The sequence below is a fragment of the Abramis brama genome, assembly GCF_963993115.1.
Source record: "Abramis brama genome assembly, chromosome: 2".
Lineage (NCBI taxonomy): Eukaryota > Metazoa > Chordata > Actinopteri > Cypriniformes > Leuciscidae > Abramis > Abramis brama.
In genome coordinates, this window is record NC_139964.1 from 17,394,183 (window position 1) to 17,420,301 (window position 26,119).

A 26,119-nucleotide genomic window follows, 5' to 3' on the forward strand; every position below is an offset into this window, starting at 1 on the left:
AGAACTAGCAATGACTAAAGCCTACTAGGGTTGGTTCAAGTCGCCTGTGTCAGGGCCTTAAAACAACTGCATGAAGAAAGTATATCTTAAATATCTTTTATATATATGTGGCGAGGTGATGGATCGGGTAAGTTACGGTTACACTTATGAGGAAAAGTATAACTAAATGGAGAGCAGACTACGCCACCCCGTTTCACTAAACGGAGAAATTTATACAAGACACGCTGGTTCGTGACCACAGACGACAAGAGACGTGGATCAGAATACAAAAAAACACTTTTTTTATTTTATCAACAATAATTTAATATATAAAAACTTTGAGGTGGACAAAAGTTTTGCATTGTTAAGTGTGCACCAGGCCAGAAATAAAGAAAAAAACAAAAATAAAGAACACAAAAACACTTTTGGGCTGAGGCTTGCCAGCAGGGAGCTAGCTGGACAGTGAGTGTCCTAAGATCACACCACTCATCAAATTCCACTCCACACAACACTCACACTCACTAGGTGAAAGACACACAGGTGCCAACGGCAAAACACTCTGTGAAGGAACCACCACCAAAAGAGGACAGACAGCTAGCTTCCCTGCACGGGGCGGGCCTTCAGCTCCTGAAAGAAGCAAAAAAAAAACAATATAATATACTTTCACAGTTGGCTGCAAACGTATGAAATTATAATAAAACAAATTCAACAAAGAAATCGACACTCTGCAAATTACTGGGCACAGTAGTTAACCTGGCTGGTGGTGACCTAGAGCCACGTTACAGCCGCCAAAGGCTATGAACAAGAGTGAAATGAACCACAAAAAAATACAATTAAACATTAAATCACAAAAATCGAATCCAGGATTACAAAAACAAAAAGAAAATGTTGCTCCCTTCACAGTCTTTGAGGAACGCACAGGGCGAAGAGCTCAAGGATAACCAAACGGCTGGTGGTGATATACATTAAGTGGGGCTAGATTATGCCATCACATGTACGTCATGCATGGACGGACAGCTCGGAAACTAGCCACACACTAGTACCACCAGCGTTTACAACCATATGCAGATACAATATAAACTAACGGAAACAAATAATGAATCACGCTGGTCACAGTGATATTAAATGGCAGCAGAACAAAACAGTGCCGTCTTAGCGACATTGTCAATGGAGCATTTTGCCCCCAGTCCACGGTGATGAACCGCTCACAAGTGGTTTAATGCACTAAAAAAAAAAATGAAATCAATTAATAAATGAAATTAAAAAAACACCCACCTCAGGTTATTCAAGTGGTTAGATTTACCTACCCAATGGTAGATCGCTAGACCCACAGAAGATTCAGTTACTCACACGCAGTCTCGTTCACAATAGGCAACCCGCAAGTGTACAGAGATGTTGCATCTGCTCAAACACATTAGCCGCGCTATGATGGAAACATGGGTTTACCGGAGATCACATCAAAACAAACGTTAGTCTGTCAGAATAAACATACCTCGGATAGGGACAGCCTGCACCCAAAAGCAACGTCGCATTGATTCGAACAGTAACCTGGCTAAAACATGTACACATTCACTATTAACGTGGGAATGCATTAGCAACAACATTAGCCAAACAGCTAGGTACATACCTCCCACGGAACTGCGCACGCACCCCCAACAAGTCACTGAAAAGAGCCGGCTCTTTTTGACTCACAAACGGCTCTTTAAAAAATATATGTTTTAACTCGCTGAAACAAGTCCACCACACAACTGTGCAACGTGACTATTCACATATTTAATTGTCCATAACAACCCAAAAACTATAGCCTGCTTGTCTTGCACATCTAATTAATGGGCAAAGTTATGACTGACTATTTTTCTTACCTTCTTTTTTTACTTTTTAATGTGGATATTATTGAGCTTGTAGAAGTTTAGCTCTTGCGTTCTTCTGAACATCTTGCGCTGCAATTGCCCGATGTCATTTCTGAGTCATATCAGACCATTATCTGTCTCTCTTTTAAATGCATATTCCACAGTGGTAGTAGGCTACGATTGGCTGTTTTAAAATATAATTAATATCGAAACAAAATAACCCAGGCGGTCTCATCTAAGAGACGTTTAGGCCTCCTCCATAGTACTGACAGCTGGGCATAGCTTGCAGGTTTGCTTAGTGGCAAACTTTTTTCATTTGTTTGGTTCAACCGCCACCCGCCCGAATTTAATTAAAATATTATTTTTCGTCACGTCATCCGCCTGATCCGCGGTTTATCCGCATCTCTAGTGTGTGTGTGAGTTTGCTCGGCACTCCCTCATGCAGTTTAATTGGTTGACATCGCGTGTATGATTGACAGGAACAGAATGTGAGGCTGATCAGACAGTCGAAACAAATGTGTGTGCGCCTTTAGGCCTATATAATTATGTTTTTGTTGGTTTTTGAATTAGTCAATTATTTTAAATGCAATTAAAATCATTCATTATTTCATTATTAGCCTACATAATGATTTAATTTCTATAGGCTATATTTTTAAAAATAGAGTCGGCTCTTCAGATATGCGAGCCGGCTCCCGTCGTTCACCTACAAGAGCCGGCTCTTAGATCCGGCTCATTCGCGAACGACCCATCACTAAACGTCCGTGACAATGACGTATACCAGGTGGCCTGAACTCCGCCTTAAGTAAGCCAGGGGTGGCTGCCGATAGGCTGTCACCCCCGTCACTCAACACAAATCACAGGGCGGAATCTAGCCCACCTTGCCACATATATATATTAAAACAGACTAAAGACTAAAATAAACACCCTGTCTGAACATAGTCAAAAAAACATCAGAATATTTAATTAAATAAATTTAATTAAATAAACAAAGGAAATGAATAGAACAAATAAAGGAAAATGAGCCAAACATTTCAGAATATCAAATTTTATTGTGAAGTTTTACAAATCGCATTGCAAAATGCATTGACACCATTATATGAGATCTGAACTGAGATGGACAATGACATCACGGTTTTCTCCAAAGTGGCGCTAATATATATGAAGAGCTCAGATGCAAAAGCCTCTAAGTGCCATCTGAAATTTTCTTCTAGAATGATCATTTTAATCAAGCTCATATATTTAAGTTCAGTAATTTCACTTAAATGACAATTAATAGGTCACATATTTCATTACCATTTAAGTGAATTTACTGAATTTCATTACCATTTAAGTGAATTTACTGAATTTAAATATGCAAGCTTGATAAAAATGATTATTCTAGAAGAAAATTTCAGATGGCACTTAGAGGCTTTTGCATCTGAACTCTTCATATATATACATATATATATATATATTTTTTTTTTTTTTTTTTTTTTTTTTAAAAACATTAATCACCACTGAACCTACTTAAGCTGGACTTGTGACGCTATTTTCTTCTGGAAACAACTTTGTTGCATTATCTTCCTGTTATCTCTGTAAAGCTGCTTTGAAACGCTGTATAAATAAAGGGGACTTAAATATGCAAGCTTGATAAAAATGATTATTCTAGAAGAAAATTTCAGATGGCACTTAGAGGCTTTTGCATCTGAACTCTTCATATATATACATATATATATATATTATATATATTTATTAAAAAGGTAGAAGGAACCTGAGCTTTTCTACTCCACTGAATTGAGGTGCGCAAGCAGGCTCACTCGTCTCGGCACACTGTGCCCGAACAGCACTACTAGCTTATAAAGACTGAGGTCACTACAGTTAAAATCTCTTGCTGAGTTAATACACCTTTAAACTATGAACAAATATGTATTTTTATGTTTGTGTGCCTCAGCATTTCTGATCCACCGAGAAAAAGTGGCGCGTTTCCACCGAGTGGTACGGTACGGTACGGTACGGGTCGGTACGGGTCGGGTCTGTTAACCATGATTTGGCTAGCGTTTCCACCGCCAACAGTACCCTTACTTGATAGGCGTGGTGTATTCCAGAAAGTAGTGATAACGTCACTTGATAGGCGTGGTGTATGACGGAAAGTAGCTTGACGTCATTCGATCGCGCGGGAAGAGGAAAGTTCACCGCAAACAACAATGGAGGACATACAGCAGATCCTATTCTTGCTTCTCGGTGTGTGGCTGTTTATCTCAAGGAAGAGACAATATTTGTTTGAGCAAAGGCTACATGCTGCAAGGAAAAACACAGCGGAAAAATACAGGGGAATTCGGGAAATTTTAAGGAGCTGGGACGAGACAGACAACCGCGCGAGTAAAGACAAGGCAAGACAAACACGACGGCGCAGGCGGGTAAGCTTGAGCTAAGCTAACTTTTTTATGTCATGTATTAATGTATTTCGTCTTATGTGCTAACTAAGCAATATTGTTATAGATTAAATAACCCTACACTGAATAAATAAGTACAATAAGCCCTGCCTGTGAAACCAGATTTTAACTGTGCCAACTGTAAACTACAGTCTATTCATTAAGCACTATGAAGGTTACTTTTTAAGATCATTAAACTTTTACATGAATCTGTTGATGCCTATATTATTACAAGTGCAATACTAGTTGTGGTTAATGATAGATTAGAAGTATAATTTTGAGAAAATAGTTATATCTGTAAGCTATTTTTTCTTTGTGCTTTAATGACACCAAAGTTCCCTCTCTGGTGCAGTATATTAGATATTTTAACAAATTTATATATTCTATCGTGTCCAAGGGTAACTCTTACAATGTTTATAATACTTTATATAATACTTTATGTATTTTTTCATCCGGCGTATGATAGTTGCACTTTTAATTAAATGACCCACCATCACTGCGACATTGTATTAATCTTAACTTTTTTGTTTGTTTGTTTTCTAGATACTCAATCTGGTGCAAAATCAGCGCCGCAGACCAACCGTTTGGACTTTCAGCCGCTCAAATGACTGGTGGGATGTGATCGTTCCAGGATTCACACACACACAGTGGTTGAACAACTTCAGGATGTCTGAAGAAACATTTATATTCCTTTGTGCCATGGTGCATCCAGCAATGGAAAAGCAGGACACAAACTACAGAGAGTGTGTTCCCCTTAAGAAAAGAGTTGCCATTGCACTATGGAAGCTTGCAACCAACAGCGACTACAGAAGTATTGGCCATCTTTTTGGAGTCAGCAGAACAACAGTGTGTCGGTGCGTCCAGGAATTCTGCAAGGCCGCTAGCATGTTGTTAGTTCCAGAACAGATATGTTTCCCTGACCAGCAGAAGTTCAAAGAGATGGCAGCCTACTTTGAGAACCGGTGGGGGCTTCCACAGTGTGTTGGTGCCATTGATGGGTCACACATACCCATAATAGCCCCAAAGGAGTACCACTGCGATTACTTTAATAGAAAAGGCTGGCATTCCATCATCCTGCAAGGAGTAGTTGACGGAAAAGGACTATTTTGGAGTGCATATGCAGGAATGGCTGGAAGTTTGCATGATGCTCGGGTTCTGAGACTATCTACATTGTGGGAGTTGGTCGAGCGTGGAAGCCTCTACCCAGCTTGCACCAGGAACATCAGTGGGGTGAATGCTGGCTTTTATGTGCTAGGAGACTCTGCCTACCCTTTGCAGAATTGGCTCCTAAAACCATTCCCTGACAATGGCCGGCTGACAGCAGAACAACTGACCTACAACAAAAAAGTGTGCAGGGCTCGGGTGGTGGTAGAAAATGCTTTTGGGAGACTCAAAGGAAGGTGGCGGTGCCTTATGAAGAGGAATGACAGCGACATCGAACTGGTGAAGTCCATGGTGTTGACTTGTTGTGCTCTGCACAATCTTTGTGAAAGGCATGGAGAGGATTACCAGCACGAATGGGATACACCTGTTGCTGCAGAGCCTGTGGTGCCACTGGCACAGGGTGCAGAGGAGGAGGGCAGGGATGTACGCGAGGGTCTGATGCGTTATTTGAACAGTTAAATCTGTTGTACAGATAGCAAAGGCACACCTGTGTAAACGCTAAGTTTTGATTTTATGGACATGAATAAATCCTTTTTACTTTTACCCTGCCTCTTCATATTTTGTGAAATATTTTTGCCGCTGCCTCTTATGTAGATGGTGTTTAAACATGAGGTATAATTCATTTTGGGTAACTATATCAAATGGCCAATCTGGTAACGCTTAAGATAATACTGCGCAAGTACACATAATTTACAGCATACCTTTTGGTAATTATAGAGTGTGTACATGTAATTATAGGGGAACAATTTATAATATTTGGTGAATAAAGGAGTAACAACCATGAAAAATACAAATAAAATGCAGTATTTCATAACTAAGCTACCCAACTAAGGGCTAATTATTTTAATATTACATGGTATGTAGCTTATGACCTATTATGCTAAAAAACATGGAAAATTACAAATAATTTATGCAGTAATTCATGATTACAGCCCGGAAAGTACTGCGTAAGTACACCGAATTTACAGCGTACCTTTCTGTAATTATTGTACATACTTTATAAGTACACGTGTAATTATAAGGGAACAATTTATAATATTTATAATATTAATTTATAATATTTGGGGTAAAGGACTTATTACTCTGCAATACCTATGACTGTAAAAATAAATAAATTCAGATTGTGTTTGCAATAAATGTAAAGTAACACATTGCTAACTATTTTGTATTTAAGGCAAGCATAATCTCCCAAATGGCCATTATGGCCAAGGTAGCAAACAATAGATGTCATTGACACCAGATGACAGGAACATTAATAAAACGACCTCAATTTATAGAATGGGTAAGGGAGGAATTGTGTGAGATGGCCATTGAACACAGGACACATGAGGTAATGAAAAAGTACTTTAATTTAAAAAGTCAAACAAATGCTATTGACAAAAAAATGAGCTGTGCGACAGAAAAAAGGTTTTGTAAACAAGTGCAAACAAAAATTAAAAGTGCAAACAAAGTAAACGAGTGCAAACAAAAAACTAAATAAGTCCAAAAAAATTAAACAAGTCCAAAAAAGTAAACAAGTCTAAAGTGCTGTGTGCAAAAGAGCACAAGTGGCTGGATCATGGCACAGGGTTGGGGCGACTACTCAACGCCTGCACCAGCTGACTGAGCGTGCCGAGGAAGGCCTGATTGAAGCTTGCAGACTGCTCCATGTGTTGGCGAGTTAGTTCAGCCTCATGCCGCCTTGCCTCACGTGCATCCTCCAGCATAAGTTCGAAGCGCCGGTCACGGCGTTCCTCCATCCTCTCCAACCACTCCTGCTGCTTCTCATCAGCTGCCTGCATCTCAACCAGGGCCGCATGAACATCCTGTTGCCCCCTTTTCCTCTTGCCTGGAATGCAAAAGAGACAGGAATGTTGGTTTGTTTAGCGAAGCATTTTGATCCTTGTGATTTGAGCCAACCAATATTATGGGGAGATATCTACAGTACTACAATACAATGTCTAAATTGGACATGTATATATTAACATATGACGATAATGAACTCGTGATACAATATTGCGATACTCCACGACATATGATAAAAGGTAAAAAAAAAAAAATTATTGTCGATTAAAATGAAAACTTGGATATTACATTGTGGGTTTAAATGGATAGGCTTGGACTTGGTGCTTGTAACCCAAGGACAATGGTGACACCAGAATAAAAATATTCATGATTCTGAAGCTGAAAATACTGAATTATTTTAGACGAATATTCTTAACGTTCTGGTAATAAGACATTTGCCATTATGAGGACCCACAAATATTCCCCCATTGCATTAGTATACATCATAAGCAACATTATATAGTAATTTAATGTAGTACTGACACTCTGAAAACATGAATTTTTTCTCACATAGTAATTTTTATTTTGGGAGAACTATCCATGATACATATTGTCAACATCCACAATACGTATTGTTGCGCTTTTGTATTGCGAAATATATTATGGCACGATATATTGTTACACCTCTAGTATATATTATTACAGTATTATACATTTCTTTTCACTCTGGTGTTCATGTCTTACCGATTGTAATACGCCGAGGTTCACTCGAAGTTGATGGAGCAGATTCTGGTGGTGGTGTCGGGGTTGATGTCCTGGCAGGCGAACTTGAGCTTTCAAGGGTGGAAATCTCATCAAGTGCCTCCATTTCCTCCTGACAGCTAGGATGCTCAACTGAAAATTTACAAAAGTCACGTTAATAACACAAACGGCAACAATGCGGTTGAGATAAATACAGAACATACAACGTAGTAGGACTGAGTGGGTAGCCAAACAAAGCATTTTTACTTTGTATAATGTACATAAGTATTTTTTTTTTTTCAAGTATCTATAATTTTATAAGAGTAACTTTTATTGCACTACATTCCAAAGCATAATATTGTACTTTTTACCCCACAACATTACTGTACTGTTTAAGCCTATTGAATGTGGACATTTTCACCTTGCTCTGATATTTCATAATAATTTTCAGACGGAGTTCTTACTCTTTCCTTAAGCTATATCATTGGACCCATCTCTCTTTAATATATATTTAGTAGAATATGTTTAGTAATAAAACAGTTGTATTTTATTAGGGTATCTGTAGGCTACAAGTAACGTTACTGGACATGTACTCCGTCCACCACAGGCTAATAAACTAACGTTAGCGTTTTGCTAGCTTGCAAATGATCGGTTGATACCACACTGGCTGGCTGACAGACAAACAACAGACTTGCACAAAAGTTGTGCATTGAACGTAAGCTTTCCCGTGATCGATGTATACTAACGTTATATTTCACAATTACAAACTTACCGGGAGGCTCCATCATCGACTCCAGCAACGAGGTAGCCGTATCGATGCCTCCTTCTCGTCCCAAACTCGCCGGTCTGTGCCCGTAGATGGCGTCCATCATTTCTAGCCACTTCCAATTTTTTCTGTGAACACCACTCCGGCTGTTGTGGTCTTTCACCTTACGATAGTCACTCCGCAGTTTCTTGCATTTAATGCGGCACTGCTCGGACGTCCGCTGGTAACCCCCGACAGCCATCCTCTCAGAAACATGCTGAAAAACCTTTTCGTTTCTCACCATGCCATCGAGTTCCCTTTGCACCCTTTCTTCACCGATGATACCCAAGAAGGTCTGCACCTCCTGGGTCGACCACGGTAAAGTTATGCTGCGCGGCGACATTGTTGCGACGGTGTTGTAATTTAAAAATGGCGCCTCGTGTGTTGTGTCTTTCCCCTTGCGGCACGCGCAAATGACGATTCTCTGTCAACCAATCAACGTTCTGCAGTGAGTCTAGCTCCACCCTTTAGTACCGTTCCACTGTGCTAGGTACCCCAACGGAAGGGTACCCAAAAAGTGGTACGGTACGGTTCGGCTTTTTGGTACCATTCTCAACTTTTGGCAGTGGAAACGCAAATAAAAGGGTACCGACCCGACCCGTACCGTACCACTCGGTGGAAACGCGCCATAAGTGTACTGTCGATCACGTGATATGACGTCATGACGTGCGGCCCTAACTGACGTTACCTGAAAAATCTATCCAAGATGGCTACCCTCTCGAGCGACGTGGTATCCAGCATGAAACAACTTGTAAGTAAACCAAAACACTTCAAAACTACTTTGTTTGTTGTAATATTGTAAGAATATCATATTACACGTGATATTTGACTGTTAGATGAGGCTATTTTTAAGTTGCAAGCGCGGTGTCGCGGGCGCGATTGCCGTCAGTCCGCCTGCTAGTGACAGAATATCCTGTGTACTGTTAATGTCGTGGCAGGGCAATAATGTTAACGTTAGTCAATTACTCTTTTCAGCAAGCAGTAGTCCTTCTGTTTTTAGTGTGTTGCTGCTGTTTGTGTTAAGCGCCCTGCTCTGGTAAGTTCTATGTGATGTTATTCCTACATGCACCCAAATGAGCTAGTGGCTAACGTTAGCAGTTACGTTAACTTTTACTCAAACAAAGATAAGGTTATGGACATAATAGTTACCGAATGACCTATGCAAGTTTTTATTAAACCTTTACAAACGTCTTTTCATTATAGGTTTAAGTGGAAGGAGTGCAGTGAGCATCCCCCAAAATCAAGGTGACTCAAATGTTAATTTAGGCTGTAACTATTTTTCACCATTTCTTTTATTTGGAGCCTAGCAGCTAATTCATTAGCATCAATCAAAAGTCTCTTAAAAATTAAATATCTTGTTGTCTGTTTTTGTGTGCATGTGCAGACCTACATTGTCACCAGAGAGCAACTTTTTCAGTAAGTTACATTCACTTGAAATTTTGTATCATTAATTTCTCATTAAAGAGGTTGATTGCATAATTTGACTGGTTTCATATTGATTGTTTTATCTGTGCAGGTGAAGGACTTCTTGGGGAAATGGCCGGCTCTTCGGATTGAATCACAGGTAAAACAGACTCACTTCTCTTTTCTGCCACTCTTCACACATATTTCTATGCCAAATTTTTAATATGTATCACATTCAAATGGAACAGCAAATGCCACTATTCACTGTGTGCAAGTGCATGTGACCATGTTGCTCAACAATGTATTTTAACTGAACATGTTGCATCACAAATGTGTTTTCTGTTGCAAATCGAGTATTAGTCTTTTTATATAATTATTTTTGTTTGTTTTTGTTTTTGTAGCTTTGTGCTGAGTTCCAAGTTCTTGACCAACATACACCTGCACTGGTGGCCTTGTATAGGCAGAAGGCGGAAAGATATCAGAGGCGCTGCGTGACGTCTTAAAGATTTATGAACTGATATGTTTTGTCTCTTATGTTTACTGTGATGGCCAACTTATTCAAACTGAAAATTCAGTTTTGTGGTTCTTGCAGATTGTGAATCCATTTAAACGCTTTTTAATTTCAAACTTTACAGGAATCTGTAAGGCGCCTCCATAATTCAGAGAACAACCCACACAAATACGATCCACAAACCGGGTAAGACTGCGTATTGTATACTGTGAATGTTAGTTTAATCTACTACTATATGGATTTGAAATACCAAAACTGAATTTCATTAATGATGCCTGCAACTTTTTCCCCCAGAATAAATTCATCACATAACCTGGCTGTGACCACTTACCTCTTCGAAGAATTAAGGACAACTTTTACAGACGTTGACCCTGAATGTGCAAAAGGTAATCTTAAAGATGTTGTAATCATTTTAATGTCCTCTGTTTTACTTAGTTTTATTGGCATTACATTTATTTATGATTTATTCAACAGGTTGCAAGACGTATTTTGAGACTTTGCGGAGGAAGTATTCTTTGGCTCAGCCTGAAAAGGCCCAGAAAAGAAACACTATGAGGAACATTGCAAAGAACCGTCAAATAAAGAGACGGGTAAGTTAAGAAACTGGTTAAGCAGGTTTTTTTTTTTTTTTCAGAATGTAACTGTCACAACCCTCTGTGTTTTAGTGGTTAAATTACTGTCATGTTTTGCAGTTGCTGGAGACCAGGTCCAGTGTTGTACAAACCAACACAGAAAGGGAACTGGGGAAGACTGCAACAATAGAACTGATGTCTGATGAAGATGCTATTGTTGATGGAAGGCCAGTGTGGATGGTGAGGTCTCCACCAAACAGAACCACAGAGTTATCTGCTCTCTGCCAGGTACAAACCAGACTAGAGGCTGACCCACGCTACGTCACACCACCAGTGCATCATGGCAGTTTGAAAAATGAATATTTACATATATTTTATATACACTTTAATTTCTATATTTCTTATTTATTGATATTGTATACTTTGTATATTTGTTCCTTTTTGATGTGCATGTTGCTTATCTCCACGTTTTGTATTTTATTCCTTTACACCTTTGTTCACATTTCTTTTTCCCCATTCATTTTAATGTATGTTTATAATGTTCTTTGGAATGTTCATGTTATATTTGTTTTTGTTCCTTTACATTTTCATCCCTTCAAATATTTTTGTTCCCCCGTTCCTTTTTAATGCTTGTTTATAATGCTCTTTGGAATGTTTTATTTACCTTAATAAAAATGTCAGACTTTCTCATTGTTCTTTGTGTGTGTTTTTAAAATTATATTTAAATGTATTAAAATTGTGGGAAGGGGGGGTTTAGTGTATACTGAGCAATATCTGCATAGCTGGCCTATAACCAATCAAATCACTGTGCGATAAGGCCTAGGGTGGGCTATGTTCTAAAAGTAACCAATCAAATCACTTTCCTGGGCTTTCAATGTGTCCTGTCCTCCAATAGTGGTCTAGGTAATGGGAGTGGTTTTAAAAGAAAAGGACCAATAGGGGGGAATGCCAAAAGGTGCACAAAGGTGTGAAAATGTTCTCTTGAAAAAACCTTTGAGGGATTACTTGCCATGGCAACAAATGGCTGTAGCACGGAAGTATACGTCCACAACATACATCCGATTTGGTATAATTTCGGATGTATACGGATATATACAGACCCATGGAATTTGAGCTATCCGGCCAGTATACTCCTGGATTCTTCCGAATTTCAGCAGTGTATAGAGGAGTATACAGGTCCGGATACACCTCTTTTCATGCAGTGACACACTGTCCTTGATGAATGAAGTGATGTGCCTTAGTGTGAATAAAAACAGGAATAAGTGTGATTCCTCTCATTGATTAACAGTCACACAAACTCACCTGCTTCTCTTAAGTGTTGATGATGATCAGATCAGTTCTCAATCCCTGCCTGCTCTCAGACCAGCTCATCTCCTCGTTGGACATATAAAAAAAAAAAAACTGGACCACACATATCCAACAGTCCAACTTAAAAACTCACTGCAGACTAATACTACTGTGTTTGTGTATTGAACATTCAACCACGTTATCGGCTTCAAAAGCCAACAAGAGGAATCTGTGAGCACTCAAATAAACTATCAAATTTGTAAGTTATAGCACTCAGTTGAATGTAGTAGTTCACTAGCTAATCAGTAACGTCTCAGCTACTTATGTAACCTCGGTTCCCTGAGATAACGGGAACGAGTATTGCGTCTTTGATAGACACTATTGAGAAACTCCTTTTCTCCAAATTTTGTAGCCTTTACTTCAAAAGTTACTGCATAGCCACCTCAACCCACACAGCAACATTGTGACGTCCCAGATACGGTCCACATCTGGCACATGTGGAAAGATGATCTGGCCCACATGCAGTGTGGAATGACGGCCCTTGGGCAGACCGCTCCTGTTTGCCAGATCTGGGCCACAAGCAGGCCATAGCAATGCCACATGTCAGCCAAGAGCAAAGAAATAAACCAGACCTGGACCTTATCTGAGCCACAAAATCTGTGTATATTAAATATGGAGTCATCTCAGCCTTAATAAGCCTGTTAAAAAGCAGAGTCACTGTAGGAAAGAAGAGAACAGAAAAAGAAACACAAGAACTACAACTTGACTTCAGCCACAGCCTAGTGAAAAAAAGTATACTTTGTTGTATTTGAAATGTATTCCATTTTCAATAGTATTCAATAGTACATTGCAAATATACTAACAAAAATTTGACTATTTTTAAATATATTAAAAGTATATTAGCATCATGCTTTTACCTTTTTCACAATACAACTTTTAACACACTTTAAGAGGCAAGTCTCTCCCCCGGAGTACCTCCAAAAACAACAAACTAAAATAATAAAGAAAACAATAAATAGTAAACCGTAGTGAGAACCGGCGCTAAGCAAGGCCCCCCTGGTTTACTCTACCTACCCGGAGATCGCCCAGCACCACTAACTTTATCTGCTCATCAAACAAAATTAAAGTAATCCGAAATCTTGACGAGCCCACAATTTATGTTACGAACCCTTTTGTTAAAAGTGGCTACGTAAGGGTTTCACAACATAAAGAAGGACACGTGAAACACGAGTGCGCTGCGTTAACGTTTATTATACTCACAAACATGTAAAAACTCAAGAAACACGTATCACAGATAAAGAAACATAATAAACTTCAAATAATATGAAGGTAACAAATATTAACAAGACGAACAGCAAAGTCATTTAACTAAATGAAAAGGAAAAGAAAAGCTTGTTCGCTGGTTCTCCTCTCTCCTGCCATGCTCCGCTTCAGCGTCCTTATTATAGTGAATCAGAAACGACTCCAACGAGACACGGGTGTAAAATGATACACAGGTGCAGACCTAATAATAAACTCAGACACAGAAAAAAACACAGAGTCATGACGTCATCACAAGGAGAGGAAAACACGAGACACAAACCGTAACAGCTGGAAGCCCAAATTATGTACAAATAAACAACTAAATACTTGAAATCGTTTAAGTTGTGGGCCCTGAATCTATAATCTATGGAAGTTTAACGTTTTAATGGAATTATGGAAATAAATAAACTTTTCCATGATATTCTAATTTTTTGGAAAGGGTCTGTACATTGTGACTTAGATTTAATCAACTGAAAACAGTGTTTGTAAAGGTGTGAACCATATGGCCCATAGAAACTGATGGGTGTGAAAAAACATTGCTCACGGTAGATTGCAGTGTATCGATCTCCTGTGGGAGGTCCTAACTGTTTTCCTTTGTTTGTAGCCCTTTTGTCTTCATGTATAAAGTTCAGTCACACAGAGAGAACTTTGGGTTAAGATTGTTGAAGGGTGACATGCTAACATCGCTGCTGAAGGACTGCTACACTACAAACCTTCAATAAATTCTTCTCCCTTACGAGACCCTCCATCACTCCACCTGCTCTTATGAGACCCTCCATCACTCCACCTGCTCTTATGAGACCCTCCATCACTCCACCTGCCCTTACGAGTCCCTCCATCACTCCACCTGCTCTTATGAGACCCTCCATCACTCCACCTGCTCTTATGAGACCCTCCATCACTCCACCTGCTCTTATGAGACCCTCCATCACTCCACCTGCTCTTATGAGACCCTCCATCACTCCACCTGCCCTTACGAGACCCTCCATCACTCCACCTGCCCTTACGAGTCCCTCCATCACTCCACCTGCTCTTATGAGACCCTCCATCACTCCACCTGCCCTTACAAGACCCTCCATCACTCCACCTGCTCTTATGAGACCCTCCATCACTCCACCTGCCCTTACAAGACCCTCCATCACTCCACCAGCCCTTACGAGACCCTCCATCACTCCACCTGCCTTTATTGCCTCAGACTGTGAAGCACAACACATCACGCAACAACCTCAGGCACGAAGGCACGGCTCACCTCTGGCGGTCAGCTGATTCATCAGAATAAAGCCGCAGAATGGGAACCGCTGTGTTGAGACGGCAGAAGGATGTGGGGTTCAGCGCCTGTAGTCTACATACATGATTGTAGTCTGAATAAAGCTTTGTTTCATGTGTTGACTTGTATATCCATTTGTTTATTGTGTGATGGTGGCTTTCATTCATTATTTTACTAATTTATTAATATTTCTCATTGTTGTCAGTAAATAAAATACAATTATTTAATTAATGTTTTATTTAATTGTTTGAAAGAAAATGTAGATATGTTCATTATATACACATCTAGAGTGTATTAAATCATGCATAGCTATGTCATATGACACATTACATTTTGTTTGTTTTATTGAATTATATCATTTTCAGTAAAAAGTAATATAATTAAGTATTGGTCAGCATTTATCGTTGTTATTATTGTATGTTTTGGGGTGGGATAGCAAAGCAATTCATTCTTTTTAATATAAATTAAAATTCATTCATTCAATTTTTAATATTAATGATACATTTAACTTTTTTCCGAGTACAAAATCAACAGTTTTCTCCAAAGGCGAATTTTCGCACAGCTGCCCTTTGTGCAGACATTACAAACGCTGAGGAAAACCATTCTAGGTGAAAACCATTCTTATGAGGTGTGTGTGTGTGTGTGTGTGTGTGTGTATGGGTGATTCTTAGACTATGGGCACTTTTATGTACTTTGGTCATATTTTTAAAAATACATACAATTTTGGACAAAATCCTCTTTCTTTTTCAAACTAACAATAAAACCTCCTTAAAAACTTTTTACTACCTTTCTATTATGATTTTTTCATACTTTTCAACCTCCTTATAGGTGTCAAAATCACTGTTTTATCCTTGTCGCACACCCAGACTTTTTAACTTCAACAATGAAATAGTTTAAAAGTATGACTTATCTGGTAACTATTAATATACCTAAATTAAGCACTAGTAAAATAATTAAAATACATTATAGTATTTAATGTGAGACCACCATCAATATTACTTTTTATACAAAATATAGCTGTTGCACAGTATTGGTGTCATTTCCACCACAACACTGTATTGTCCCTTTAAAAAGTTTGTGTGAAAGATTGTTTAGGTGGTTTCTATGGAAATGTTCAGAGACATCAGAGCACATGTTGGACATGGAGGCAATTTAAAATTTTCATCAAGAACAAAATAAGAAAAATCAAGGTAAATATTGCTTGATCAGTTAATATATTTATTCTATGTCATTTCCAAACATGCTGTACCTTCAAGGGTGTTTTTAAAAAGTTAAACATTTTAAGTTAAATAAGAGTATTTTACATACATTAAATGCTAAGTATTAATTCAAAGCTAATCAGTGAAGCTATCTTCCATTTTTTCACAAAAAACTACAGAAATGTCATTTCCACCACACTGCCCTCTGTGGTGGAAATGACAGCATGTGGTGGAAACATGCTGTACCTTCAAGGGTGTTTTTAAAAAGTAAAAAAATAATAATAAGTTAAATAAGAGTATTTTGCATGCATGAAATGCTGAGTATTAATTCAAAGCTGATCAGTGAAGCTATCTTCCATTTTTTCACAAAAAAACTACAGAAATGTCATTTCCACCACACTGCCCTCTGTGGTGGAAATGACAGCATGTGGTGGATATGACATTTATGATTACAAAGTACAATTGATATGGATTGCAAGAGTAGATTGACTTTGTGAATTGAGTTTACTGAGTGTGATGAGTTTAAGAGTTTTTCAAATAAATATTTCTCTAAATATTACTGTTTCTCTACATTCACGTTAATTCATTGTCATTTCCACCACCACCCTGTCATTTCCATCACCACACACATTTTTTAAAAACATTTAAAAATTTCTCATCACACATTAAAAATGTATCCACAATTTACGAGATCATGCTCTACTTAATATAAAAATTCAAGTTATTTATTTTCTAATAAGCTCTTGCCCAAACCAATATTAAATTTCAGAGTGTGACAGGTGTACAGTTCACCATTTGGTCCTTAGGGCAGTTAATTTATCTCATTGACGAATGTATAATTATTGTTATTCTGTTGTTATAAGTTATTCTGTTTTTAAATAACAGCTGTATATAGAGATGTGGTGGAAATGACATTTGTTCATTGCAGGTCGGAAAAAATGTAAAATATGAACCATTTCTCTTGTAATCTAAGTTTGTCCTCTTACAGACCTTAAAACTAGACAAATTATTTAAACTTATGAGACTGTGTTACGTGACTTTTGAACAAGTTTTTTTTTTATTCAACTTCACAAGCATATATATATATATATATATATATATATATATATATATATGAGATTTTTTACACAGGAAAAAAGAACCTACAAGGTTGAATATCTTTATATATTTTCTTAAATAATTCATTATAAAACATTTAAAAAAAAAACATTTTTTGTTATTTATAGGCCTGAGGGATGAAACGAGAGTTAATTTCAACAAGAAAAAGAGGAAAACAAAGCAGTTAGCCACTTGTGGATGAAAATGTTTGGATATAAAAATAAAAAAATTAACAACATATTCAAGAGATGACAATTTTGGGATATCCTAATAAAAATAAATAATATCGTTAAGGATAAAACGGTGGGTCACATTAGTAGGGTTAAATATAAGAACTTAAATCAACCCTAAATGTATTCACAAAATAAATGGGCAGCAGTTTCTTCAAAAAGACCACAAAATGAGCAAGTTTAATCAATATCAAGATATTTACAGATTGATGAATTAAACGTGTTGTTCAAATCTTTTAAGTTGTTGCGCGTGTGATAACGCGTCGTAGGTCACATGGCAGATGTCCGGTTCGCATTCATACTCAAGGAGATCAGGCTATAAAGTACCTACTCTTTTAGCGGTCGTTAAGTAAGTACTTATTGAAATTAAGTACCTACTCATTGAGTATGCGGTTTCGACCGCAGCCCTTGTTCGCTGGTTCTCCTCTCTCCTGCCATGCTCCGCTTCAGCGTCCTTATTATAGTGAATCAGAAACGACTCCAACGAGACACGGGTGTGAAATGATACACAGGTGCAGACCTAATAATAAACTCAGACACAGAAAAAAAACATGACATGACGTCATCACAAGTAGAGGAAAACATGTCATGAGACACAAACCGTAACAGCTGAGGGTTGTTCCATAAAACAAGATTAGAATACAAGCCAGGCTTATTTTGGTTAGTCAGACTTATTGTCGGTGGATTCTGTTTCATAAAGCAAACTTAAAATAGTTCAAACTCAGTTACCCTGGCAACTTATGCTGGGAAACTAGCCTGGTCCAGGGCAGACTAACTGTCAGGCTAAACCACAGCTGTTACACAGATCCTCTAACACTGACCGACAACAAGAACACAATGATATTACCACTGACACTCTCTCATATTTTATATATATATATATAGAGAGAGAGAGAGAGAGAGAGAGAGAGAGAGAGAGAGAGAGAGAGAGAGAGAGAGAGAGAGAGAGAGAGAGAGAGACAGAGAGAGAGAGAGAGAGAGAGAGAGAGAGAGAGAGAGAGAGAGATAGGCCTATATATGTACTACAGGTTTTCTTTTTTTACTGGCTGAATGTTTTGTGCCCAAGATTTTATTAGATTGTTTTAAAGATTTATGAATAAATTTCTCTCTGGTTTTGTCTCAGCTGTAGTACATGTTCATGATTAGAAGAACATTAGAACACAATCTAAAAAAAGCTTTGTAAAGCAGAAGTTAAAATCACAAAATTAAAAATAAATAATTACAAAAGCACAGTATAAATTTTAACTGGTAAGATGAATCTGAGCTTAGTAATTGACAGTATATTAGACTACATTTGATTTACCCCATTACAATAGTCCCTTTACTTGTATTGCTGTCATAAAAATACAGTAGGTTTAAAATTCAAAATAAGGCACATTAAATGTCCAAATAACAAATATTTTAGCATATATATATATATATATATATATATATATATATATATATATATGATGTCTTTAAACTGTCAATTTGTATAATTGCGTTAAATGTATTTGAATTTAAAGACATAATAAAGTGTGTATATATATATATATATATATACACACATATACAAGGTTCTCTGCTCTGTCTTTGCTATCTGTGCATTTTATAGCTTTATTGCAGGGTGCGTTTTGTTTTTGCAGGAAAATCAGTTCTTACACTTTAAAGACATCATATTTTCCCACAATAAATATTCCTTATTTTCCCTTCTACTTTTTTTTCTTTTGTGATAATACCCACCAACACACATGATTAGAACAATAACCAAAAAGTACATAGTAAGACACTTTTACATGATTTAAGGGGGAAAAGACAAAAAAACAATAAATAAATATTTAAAAAAAAATAACATTCACATATTTATATCACTCTTATAATGACACATAGGGGGGGGGGGGGGGGGGGGGGGGGGGTATATAAAATGTAGTTAATGTAGGCTAATATATATTCCTTTATTTTATGGAATATTCTTTGATTTTAGAGTTGTATAAAATACATTTTCTCTTAATTTCATGTTATCCTCTCCATAATGTACTTTAGAAACTAAATCTACTCATTTAAAACTGGGGATTCTTGCTTTCTCCAAAAAATTATTGCATTAAAAGCTGTAATTCTCAGCATTCTAAATAAGAAGGCCTATATGTCATCTTTATTAAGTAGCATCTTTATTTTCTTTATGTATTTAGTTTCTTTAAAAAAAAAATCTTCCCTGAATTAGGCTACTTCTGTTCACTGAAGTACTTCTGTTCGCTAGAAGTTCACTGCAACTTATCCAACATCCTAAAGATAAATTATTATAATTAGAAGATATTTCTAGTGTTATAAAATATCGCATATTAATTTTCCAAGCAAAATGTATATTTTTAGTCAGAATTATTGCGCTCCTATTTGGCGCGCATGCGCGCAGCAGCGCTCGTTCAATATGAAGATTAGCAGCATAATGGATACATTTGCATGACTTTCTAACATTTACAGATGGAGAATATAACTGTAAAATGTAAAAAAAAAAAAAAAAAAAAAAAAAAAACATGTCACAAACGCATAAAACAGCACAAAATATACGCTGTTTGATGGTGGATCGATTTGATCCACGATCGACCTCTAGGGCTGCTTCAGAAACGCGTGCACACGCAATTATATAGACTAGATAAACCTGGATCAAATTAGTGAGATTGCGTGAACTTAAATTACCTTTTATGGAACCACTTTAGCCCCAACTTATTTGTTAGGCTCATTCAAGTCCGGTTTTGGAGTTTAATCCCCGCTTTTCTAAGCGTCTTTTATAGAACAACCCTCTGGAAGCCCAAATTATGTACAAATAAACAACTAAATACTTGAAATCGTTTAAGCTGTGGGCCCTGAATCTATAATCTATGGAAGTTTAACGTTCTGAATGGAATTATGGAAATAAATAAACTTTTCCATGATATTCTAATTTTTTGGAAAGGGTCTGTACATTGTGACTTAGATTTAATCAACTGAAAACAGTGTTTGTAAAGGTGTGAACCATATGGCCCAATAGAAACTGATGGGTGTGAAAAAACATTGCTCACGGTAGATTGCAGTGTATCGATCTCCTGTGGGAGGTCCTAACTGTTTTCCTTTGTTTGTAGCCCTTTTGTCTTCATGTATAAAGTTCAGTCACACAGAGAGAACGTTGGGTTAAGATTGTTGAAGGGTGACATGCTAACATCGCTGCTGAAGGACTGCTACACTACAAACCTTCAATAATTCTTCTCCCCACAAGAACTCTGGTCAAGCTTACTTATTTTATGTATTGGAGAAATCTAATACATTGGCGAGCCACCCAAACCACTGCTCGGCCAAATACACCAAAATCTAATAACACTCTTGAGTCTGGAGCCATATAAACTCACAGGAGAGTTCATTTGCTGTGTGTGAACACTTGCTGTCAGACATAAGTGTAAATAATGGAATTAGAGGACGTTTATGAAAATGATGATATGAATTATTACCTAACTGTACTTGGAACACAGAATCCCAGCCAGGACGAAGGAAAAGACGGAAAGTGCAGTAAGTAGAAAGTTTCATTTGAAGTAGAAATGGTGCTGTTCACTTTTGAGGAATCTTTTCTTTTCTTTTTTTTTTAAACAATGTGTCCATATTTGTAAATTTAATAACATGAAGTTGCATATTTAACTGTAGATATTCCACTATGATTATTAAATAATACATTTTTTTTTGTTGTTAAAAAAGCCTGTGTATTGTCTAAAGATAAAGGTGGATTTATTTGAGCCTATTTCTTAAAATATGAATTCGAAGTGAATTGTTGTTAACCAATGTGTGTGTTTCTATGTTTGTCAGGAGGACGCTGGTGTTTGGTGTTGAAGACAGTGTGTCTCGGGCTCATTTGTGTTCTTCTGCTGGTCTTCATCACACTGTACATCACCATCACAGCAGAGAGAGACCTGTTAAAGAGTTACAAGAACACAGATGAAGAGTTCAATCACACTATCAACAGCTTACAGGACAAGACTGACCTAATGACTGAAAAAGACCAACTGAAGAGCAACTTCAACTCTTTGAGTCAGAAGAAACTGGAGCTGGAGACCAGAGTCAATGATCTCAGCGCTGAGAAAAGCCAGTTACAGAGAAGTTTTGATTCTTTGAGTCAGAAGAAACTGGAGCTGGAGACCAGAGTCAATGATCTCAGCGCTGAGAAAAGCCAGTTACAGGGAAGTTTTGATTCTTTGAGTCAGAAGAAACTGGAGCTGGAGACCAGAGTCAATGATCTCAGCGCTGAGAAAAGCCAGTTACAGAGAAATTTTGATTCTTTGAGTCAGAAGAAACTGGAGCTGGAGACCAGAGGCAACGATCTCTCTGCTGAGAAACCCCAGTTGGAGACCAGAGTCAAAGATCTCTCTGCTGAGAAAACCCAGTTGGAGACCAGAGTCAATGATCTCAGCGCTGAGAAAAGCCAGTTACAGGGAAGTTTTGATTCTTTGAGTCAGAAGAAACTGGAGTTAGAGACCAGAGTCAATGATCTCAGCGCTGAGAAAAGTCAGTTACAGGGAAATTTTGATGCTTTGAATCAGAAGAAACTGGAGTTAGAGACTGAACTAAGGATGTTATCCAAACAAGGTTAGTACAAATGGATTTATAAGTTTATTTGCACTTTACAACACAAATAATGAGCTAAGTGTTTATGTTTATTGAAAGGAAGTGCCAGTTTTTTCATATTCAATGAGTTGAAGAGCTGGTCTGAGAGCAGGCAGTACTGCAGAGATCGAGGAGCTGATCTGATCATTATCAACACTGAAGAGAAACAGGTGAGATTGTGTGAGTGTCTGTTCAATCAGCGAGAATCAATGAGAGGAATCACACTTATTCCTGTTTATATTCACACACAGAAACTCATATCTTCATTCAAGGAGAGAGTGTGGATTGGTTTGTCTGACATTGAGACTGAGGGGATCATGAAATGGGTGGATAATTCACCACTGAAACAAAGGTAAGTGATAAAACACTCACAGATAAACACTTCGGAATAATTTGTTACGTCCTTTTTATATTCATTTAAAAAATTAGATAATCTCAACCTTCATAATTACACACACACAATCATGACAACAACCACAATCAAGAAAACACTTCCCATTAATAAACTGTATGCACAACCCGGTCACTCTAAATGTGTCTCTATAGCACGCATTGTGTTTATCATGCAATTTATACGCAAAAATGAGTTTTTAACATGCGTTTGACACTGGGTTTATTGCGTGTATAATACACACGCACCCCACACCACTACTAAACCTACCCATGCGTGTGTATTATATGTTTGGTTAGAATTAGTGGTGCGTGTGTGTATTACATGCAATAAACTGCGTATCATATGCACATAAAAACTAATTTTCACGTATAAACTGCACGATAAACACAATGCGTGCTATAGAGACGCATTTTCATGAGATCAGGCTGGTATGGATAAATTGTTCTCTCTTTTACTTTTCTGCACTTTAACTTCTGCTTTGCTATTCTGGTGCTGTGAATATTGTTGGCTCTTTTATGATGAATGGCTTGTTAAGCTCCTCATTTGTTGTTTGCTGAATGGATAAAAACTTTCATTGAACATCTGGGGTCCTGAATAACTGAAAATCTTACACATTTTACTCAGGTTTTGGTACAAAGATGAACCGAATAGCCATCAAGGTTCAAATGAGGACTGTATTGAACTGGATCCTACAAGAGACCCTGTGAACAACTGGAATGATCTGCCATGCTCTTTTACGAGTAAATTTATTTGTGAGAAATAAGTTTCATCCAGTCTTGTTGCTTTTGCTTCTATTATTTTAGTGAATCATTCTTATTGTAAATGTATTATTTCTGATTGAGGTTTCTGTTATTGTTGTGTTTTTTTTTTTTAAACTGCCATCTGATCTTCATATGAATTTAAAATTGTCATTATTTTATCATTGCTTTATTTTATCATTGCTATAATAAACTCACAACATCCAATTTCTCACGATGTGAATGACGGTGATCTGGGACACCAAACCTCTGATGTGTCCATGAATCTGAAATTCACGACAGAGCTGCTTTACAAACGATTTACACAAAAATGTGTTCTACTTGTGTTTCATGAATGAGGCCCTTTGATATTTCTTTACAAGCTGTTCAGACATTGGCAATGAAAAAGCAATTACATGAAAAAAAAAAAGAAGTTTACTATGGTAATAATGGTTATTATTTTACCATTTTATTGAAAACAAAAGCAATACAACATAAAAGCAGTTTCACAGACTCTCAATATCAGAAAACAGGGTGAATCAGAGCAATCTGGGACACTTTAGACTTCTACATTTTTATGCCACAGGCTTTATAGCGGTTCTTTAATAAAGTTATTTTCCAGCTAAAGTTAGTTTTGATTGATTCGCTTCCGTCGCAACGATCATTTGTTATTAATTTAGGGGAGATGACCAACCCGATCTCACGGGAAAACGTACAAATTCTACGAGGTGGCTAATTCGTACGAATTCATACGACCTCACTCGTACGAATTCGTACGATTTTTGCAAAATCGTACATATTTTACGAATTGCCCAATTCGTATGAATTCATACGAATGACCTACCCCTGACCCCGCCCCTAAACCTACCCATCACGTGGGTTTAGACAAATCGTACAAATTCGTACGAGTGAGGTCGTACGAATTCGTACGAATTAGCCATCTTTTTATCATTCGTACGAATTCGTACGAATTGGTCGTGAGATAGCGTTGAGATGACACCATTCTCTCTACACAGACTTTAAACGCGAACCTGTGAGAAACGCTGATCGCGTACACATGCGCATTAAGAATTGGTTCTATAGTTATGTGCGTTTGAATATATGTGCGCAGGTTTGTAATTCCCTACAAACCAATCCTAAACATTACATTTCACATGAAAGCAGTTAATGCTTGATGAATTCAACTTGCATTGTTTTAAAAGACGGGACTCTTAATAATGAATTATGTGATCACTGTTGATTGATTCCATAAGAAAATAGAAGTTTAAGCATGAAAAAACAGGATGATTCCTATTTCTCACAAATCCCTTTTTTTTTTAACTCAGAGCATCTGAGATCATTCTAGTAGTTCAGGGAGTGTTTTCCAGGATTTAGTTTAATACAGTCCACAAGTGGTGGACAAACTAGCCGTTAGCAAAATGATGGTGATAACACTGCAATCAAATAGCGTCACGCTATGACGTCTCTGTGTTTCCATCAGAACACCTAGTTTACACATTACACACAACTGGCTAAGACAATTAGCAGATCTGTAAGCTAGTTCTTTTATGTCTTCCCTGCTGAGCTAAAAGTTATTTTATATCTCTGATACGTTTTCTTGTTGAAATTGAGAACATTATTTTGTTAACCACCATTCATCAACAGTAACAGTGAGTCAACTGGCTTGTTTAGTTCATTATCTATTCCATCTATTTCATATATGCCATTGTTATGCCAATGCAGCTTATAGCTTGTTTTAGGATTCACTGTGGAGTATACAGTAAAAATGTTTTAGTATTTAATGTGTCAACACAGTTTTACATTTTCAATGGCACTCAAACCAATCAATTAATCTTAACTTGGGTTTTCTGAATAACCAAAGCATAGTATGTGAATAGTACAGATTACTAGATTTTTATAATTAAGACATAAAGTAAAGTTAACTACTACTGGATTTTTCAGTGTAAAAAAGTAATGATTGAAATTTTATGTTACAGTTTTCAGTTACTCAAATATTATTACTCCATTACCAACTCCATCTCTACGTCAGAATAAAATTTCTACTTACTGCACATTGGAGCTTTTTCTTCATCCTGCCAGAGACTCTCTGTTTGTGGTCCAGTTGTGCCTTCGGTAACTCTATTTACAATATACCTGCCTTATTTCATTATTTGCTCTAACTCACAGTCTTACAATACAGTAGCCTATGTGTTCACAGATGAGCTGCGGTCTGTACTGTAAGACTGATGAAAGAACATGAAATCAAACATCCTGCATTAAACAATAAAAATCACTAATCTGGAGATCTCGCCTCTCCCTATTTCCATCCTTTCACCCTGACTCAAATCACTGAAAGTTCACTAAGAATGTCAAGATAAAACACATAATGTTGTCAGGGTTCTACCCTGGCAGCTTTGTCTGTGTTGTCTTTGTTTCATGTCTCTGTTTGTGCTGTGCTTAATGGCTCTGTCTTTGTTTGTGTTGGCCATGTGCTCCTCTGTTCCTGCTTCCTTGTTTCCCTGTACCACGCCCTCTTGAGTCCTCGTTTGTCTGAGAGTTGTCACCTGTTCCTCATGTTCTCTGCTCCCTTGTTATAACGGCTCCTGAATGTTTTTCCAGACCAGAAAAATCACGCTTCAACTGATGCCTTCAATCTTTTAATGTCTTCCTTTCAGGAATCAGGATATTCAATATCACAAAAATTGAATGGACACCGTGAAAAAACAGAAAAATAAACCAAAATTACAATCCAATTTGTTGAACTGACTCTACCATGACATCCCTCGAAACTAAAAACTGAAATCAATGTACACAGTACATCAA

General features: G+C 37.4%; 2 protein-coding genes and 3 long non-coding RNA genes across 6 annotated transcripts; 3 read left to right on the top strand and 2 right to left on the bottom strand.

The window, feature by feature from the left end:
- Positions 1-258: 258 nt before the first annotated feature.
- Positions 259-1,633, bottom strand: LOC311077808. 2 transcript variants are annotated; one of them, XR_014604996.1, is made up of 2 exons: positions 1,287-1,633; positions 259-1,203 (listed from the first exon to the last, which is right to left on the bottom strand). It is a non-coding gene; the product is annotated as an uncharacterized lncRNA (long non-coding RNA). The 2 variants fall into 2 exon arrangements; XR_014604997.1 differs by having other exon boundaries at positions 259-606; positions 1,287-1,616.
- A 2,175-nt stretch (positions 1,634-3,808) lies between these two features.
- Positions 3,809-5,947, top strand: LOC311077793 (uncharacterized protein). Its single transcript, XM_084106416.1, has 2 exons — positions 3,809-4,225; positions 4,784-5,947. Exons 1-2 carry the CDS (start codon positions 4,013-4,015, stop codon positions 5,861-5,863), a joined length of 1,293 nt encoding a protein of 430 aa, XP_083962542.1. The 5' UTR covers positions 3,809-4,012; the 3' UTR covers positions 5,864-5,947.
- A 788-nt stretch (positions 5,948-6,735) lies between these two features.
- On the bottom strand, positions 6,736-9,310 carry LOC311077801 (uncharacterized protein). Its single transcript, XM_084106426.1, has 3 exons — positions 8,682-9,310; positions 7,913-8,062; positions 6,736-7,232 (listed from the first exon to the last, which is right to left on the bottom strand). Exons 1-3 carry the CDS (start codon positions 9,055-9,057, stop codon positions 6,961-6,963), a joined length of 798 nt encoding a protein of 265 aa, XP_083962552.1. The 5' UTR covers positions 9,058-9,310; the 3' UTR covers positions 6,736-6,960.
- Positions 9,311-10,543: 1,233 nt separating this feature from the next.
- LOC311077806 lies at positions 10,544-11,238 on the top strand. Its single transcript, XR_014604994.1, has 3 exons — positions 10,544-10,815; positions 10,924-11,015; positions 11,104-11,238. It is a non-coding gene; the product is annotated as an uncharacterized lncRNA (long non-coding RNA).
- An 11,002-nt stretch (positions 11,239-22,240) lies between these two features.
- LOC311077812 lies at positions 22,241-23,348 on the top strand. Its single transcript, XR_014605001.1, has 3 exons — positions 22,241-22,356; positions 22,438-22,538; positions 23,205-23,348. It is a non-coding gene; the product is annotated as an uncharacterized lncRNA (long non-coding RNA).
- Positions 23,349-26,119: the final 2,771 nt, after the last annotated feature.

What these genes read in the sequence shown, in the direction of transcription:
- LOC311077801 (XM_084106426.1), bottom strand. Translation starts at nt 9,057, where the DNA reads ATGTCGCCGCGCAGCATAACTTTACCGTGGTCGACCCAGGAGGTGCAG. An exon ending in GTCGATGATGGAGCCTCCCG is followed by an intron (nt 8,063 to 8,681) that starts GTAAGTTTGTAA and finishes GTAAATTTTCAG; the next exon opens with TTGAGCATCCTAGCTGTCAG. An exon ending in ACCTCGGCGTATTACAATCG is followed by an intron (nt 7,233 to 7,912) that starts GTAAGACATGAA and finishes TTTGCATTCCAG; the next exon opens with GCAAGAGGAAAAGGGGGCAA.
- LOC311077793 (XM_084106416.1), top strand. Translation starts at nt 4,013, where the DNA reads ATGGAGGACATACAGCAGATCCTATTCTTGCTTCTCGGTGTGTGGCTG. An exon ending in AAACACGACGGCGCAGGCGG is followed by an intron (nt 4,226 to 4,783) that starts GTAAGCTTGAGC and finishes TTTGTTTTCTAG; the next exon opens with ATACTCAATCTGGTGCAAAA.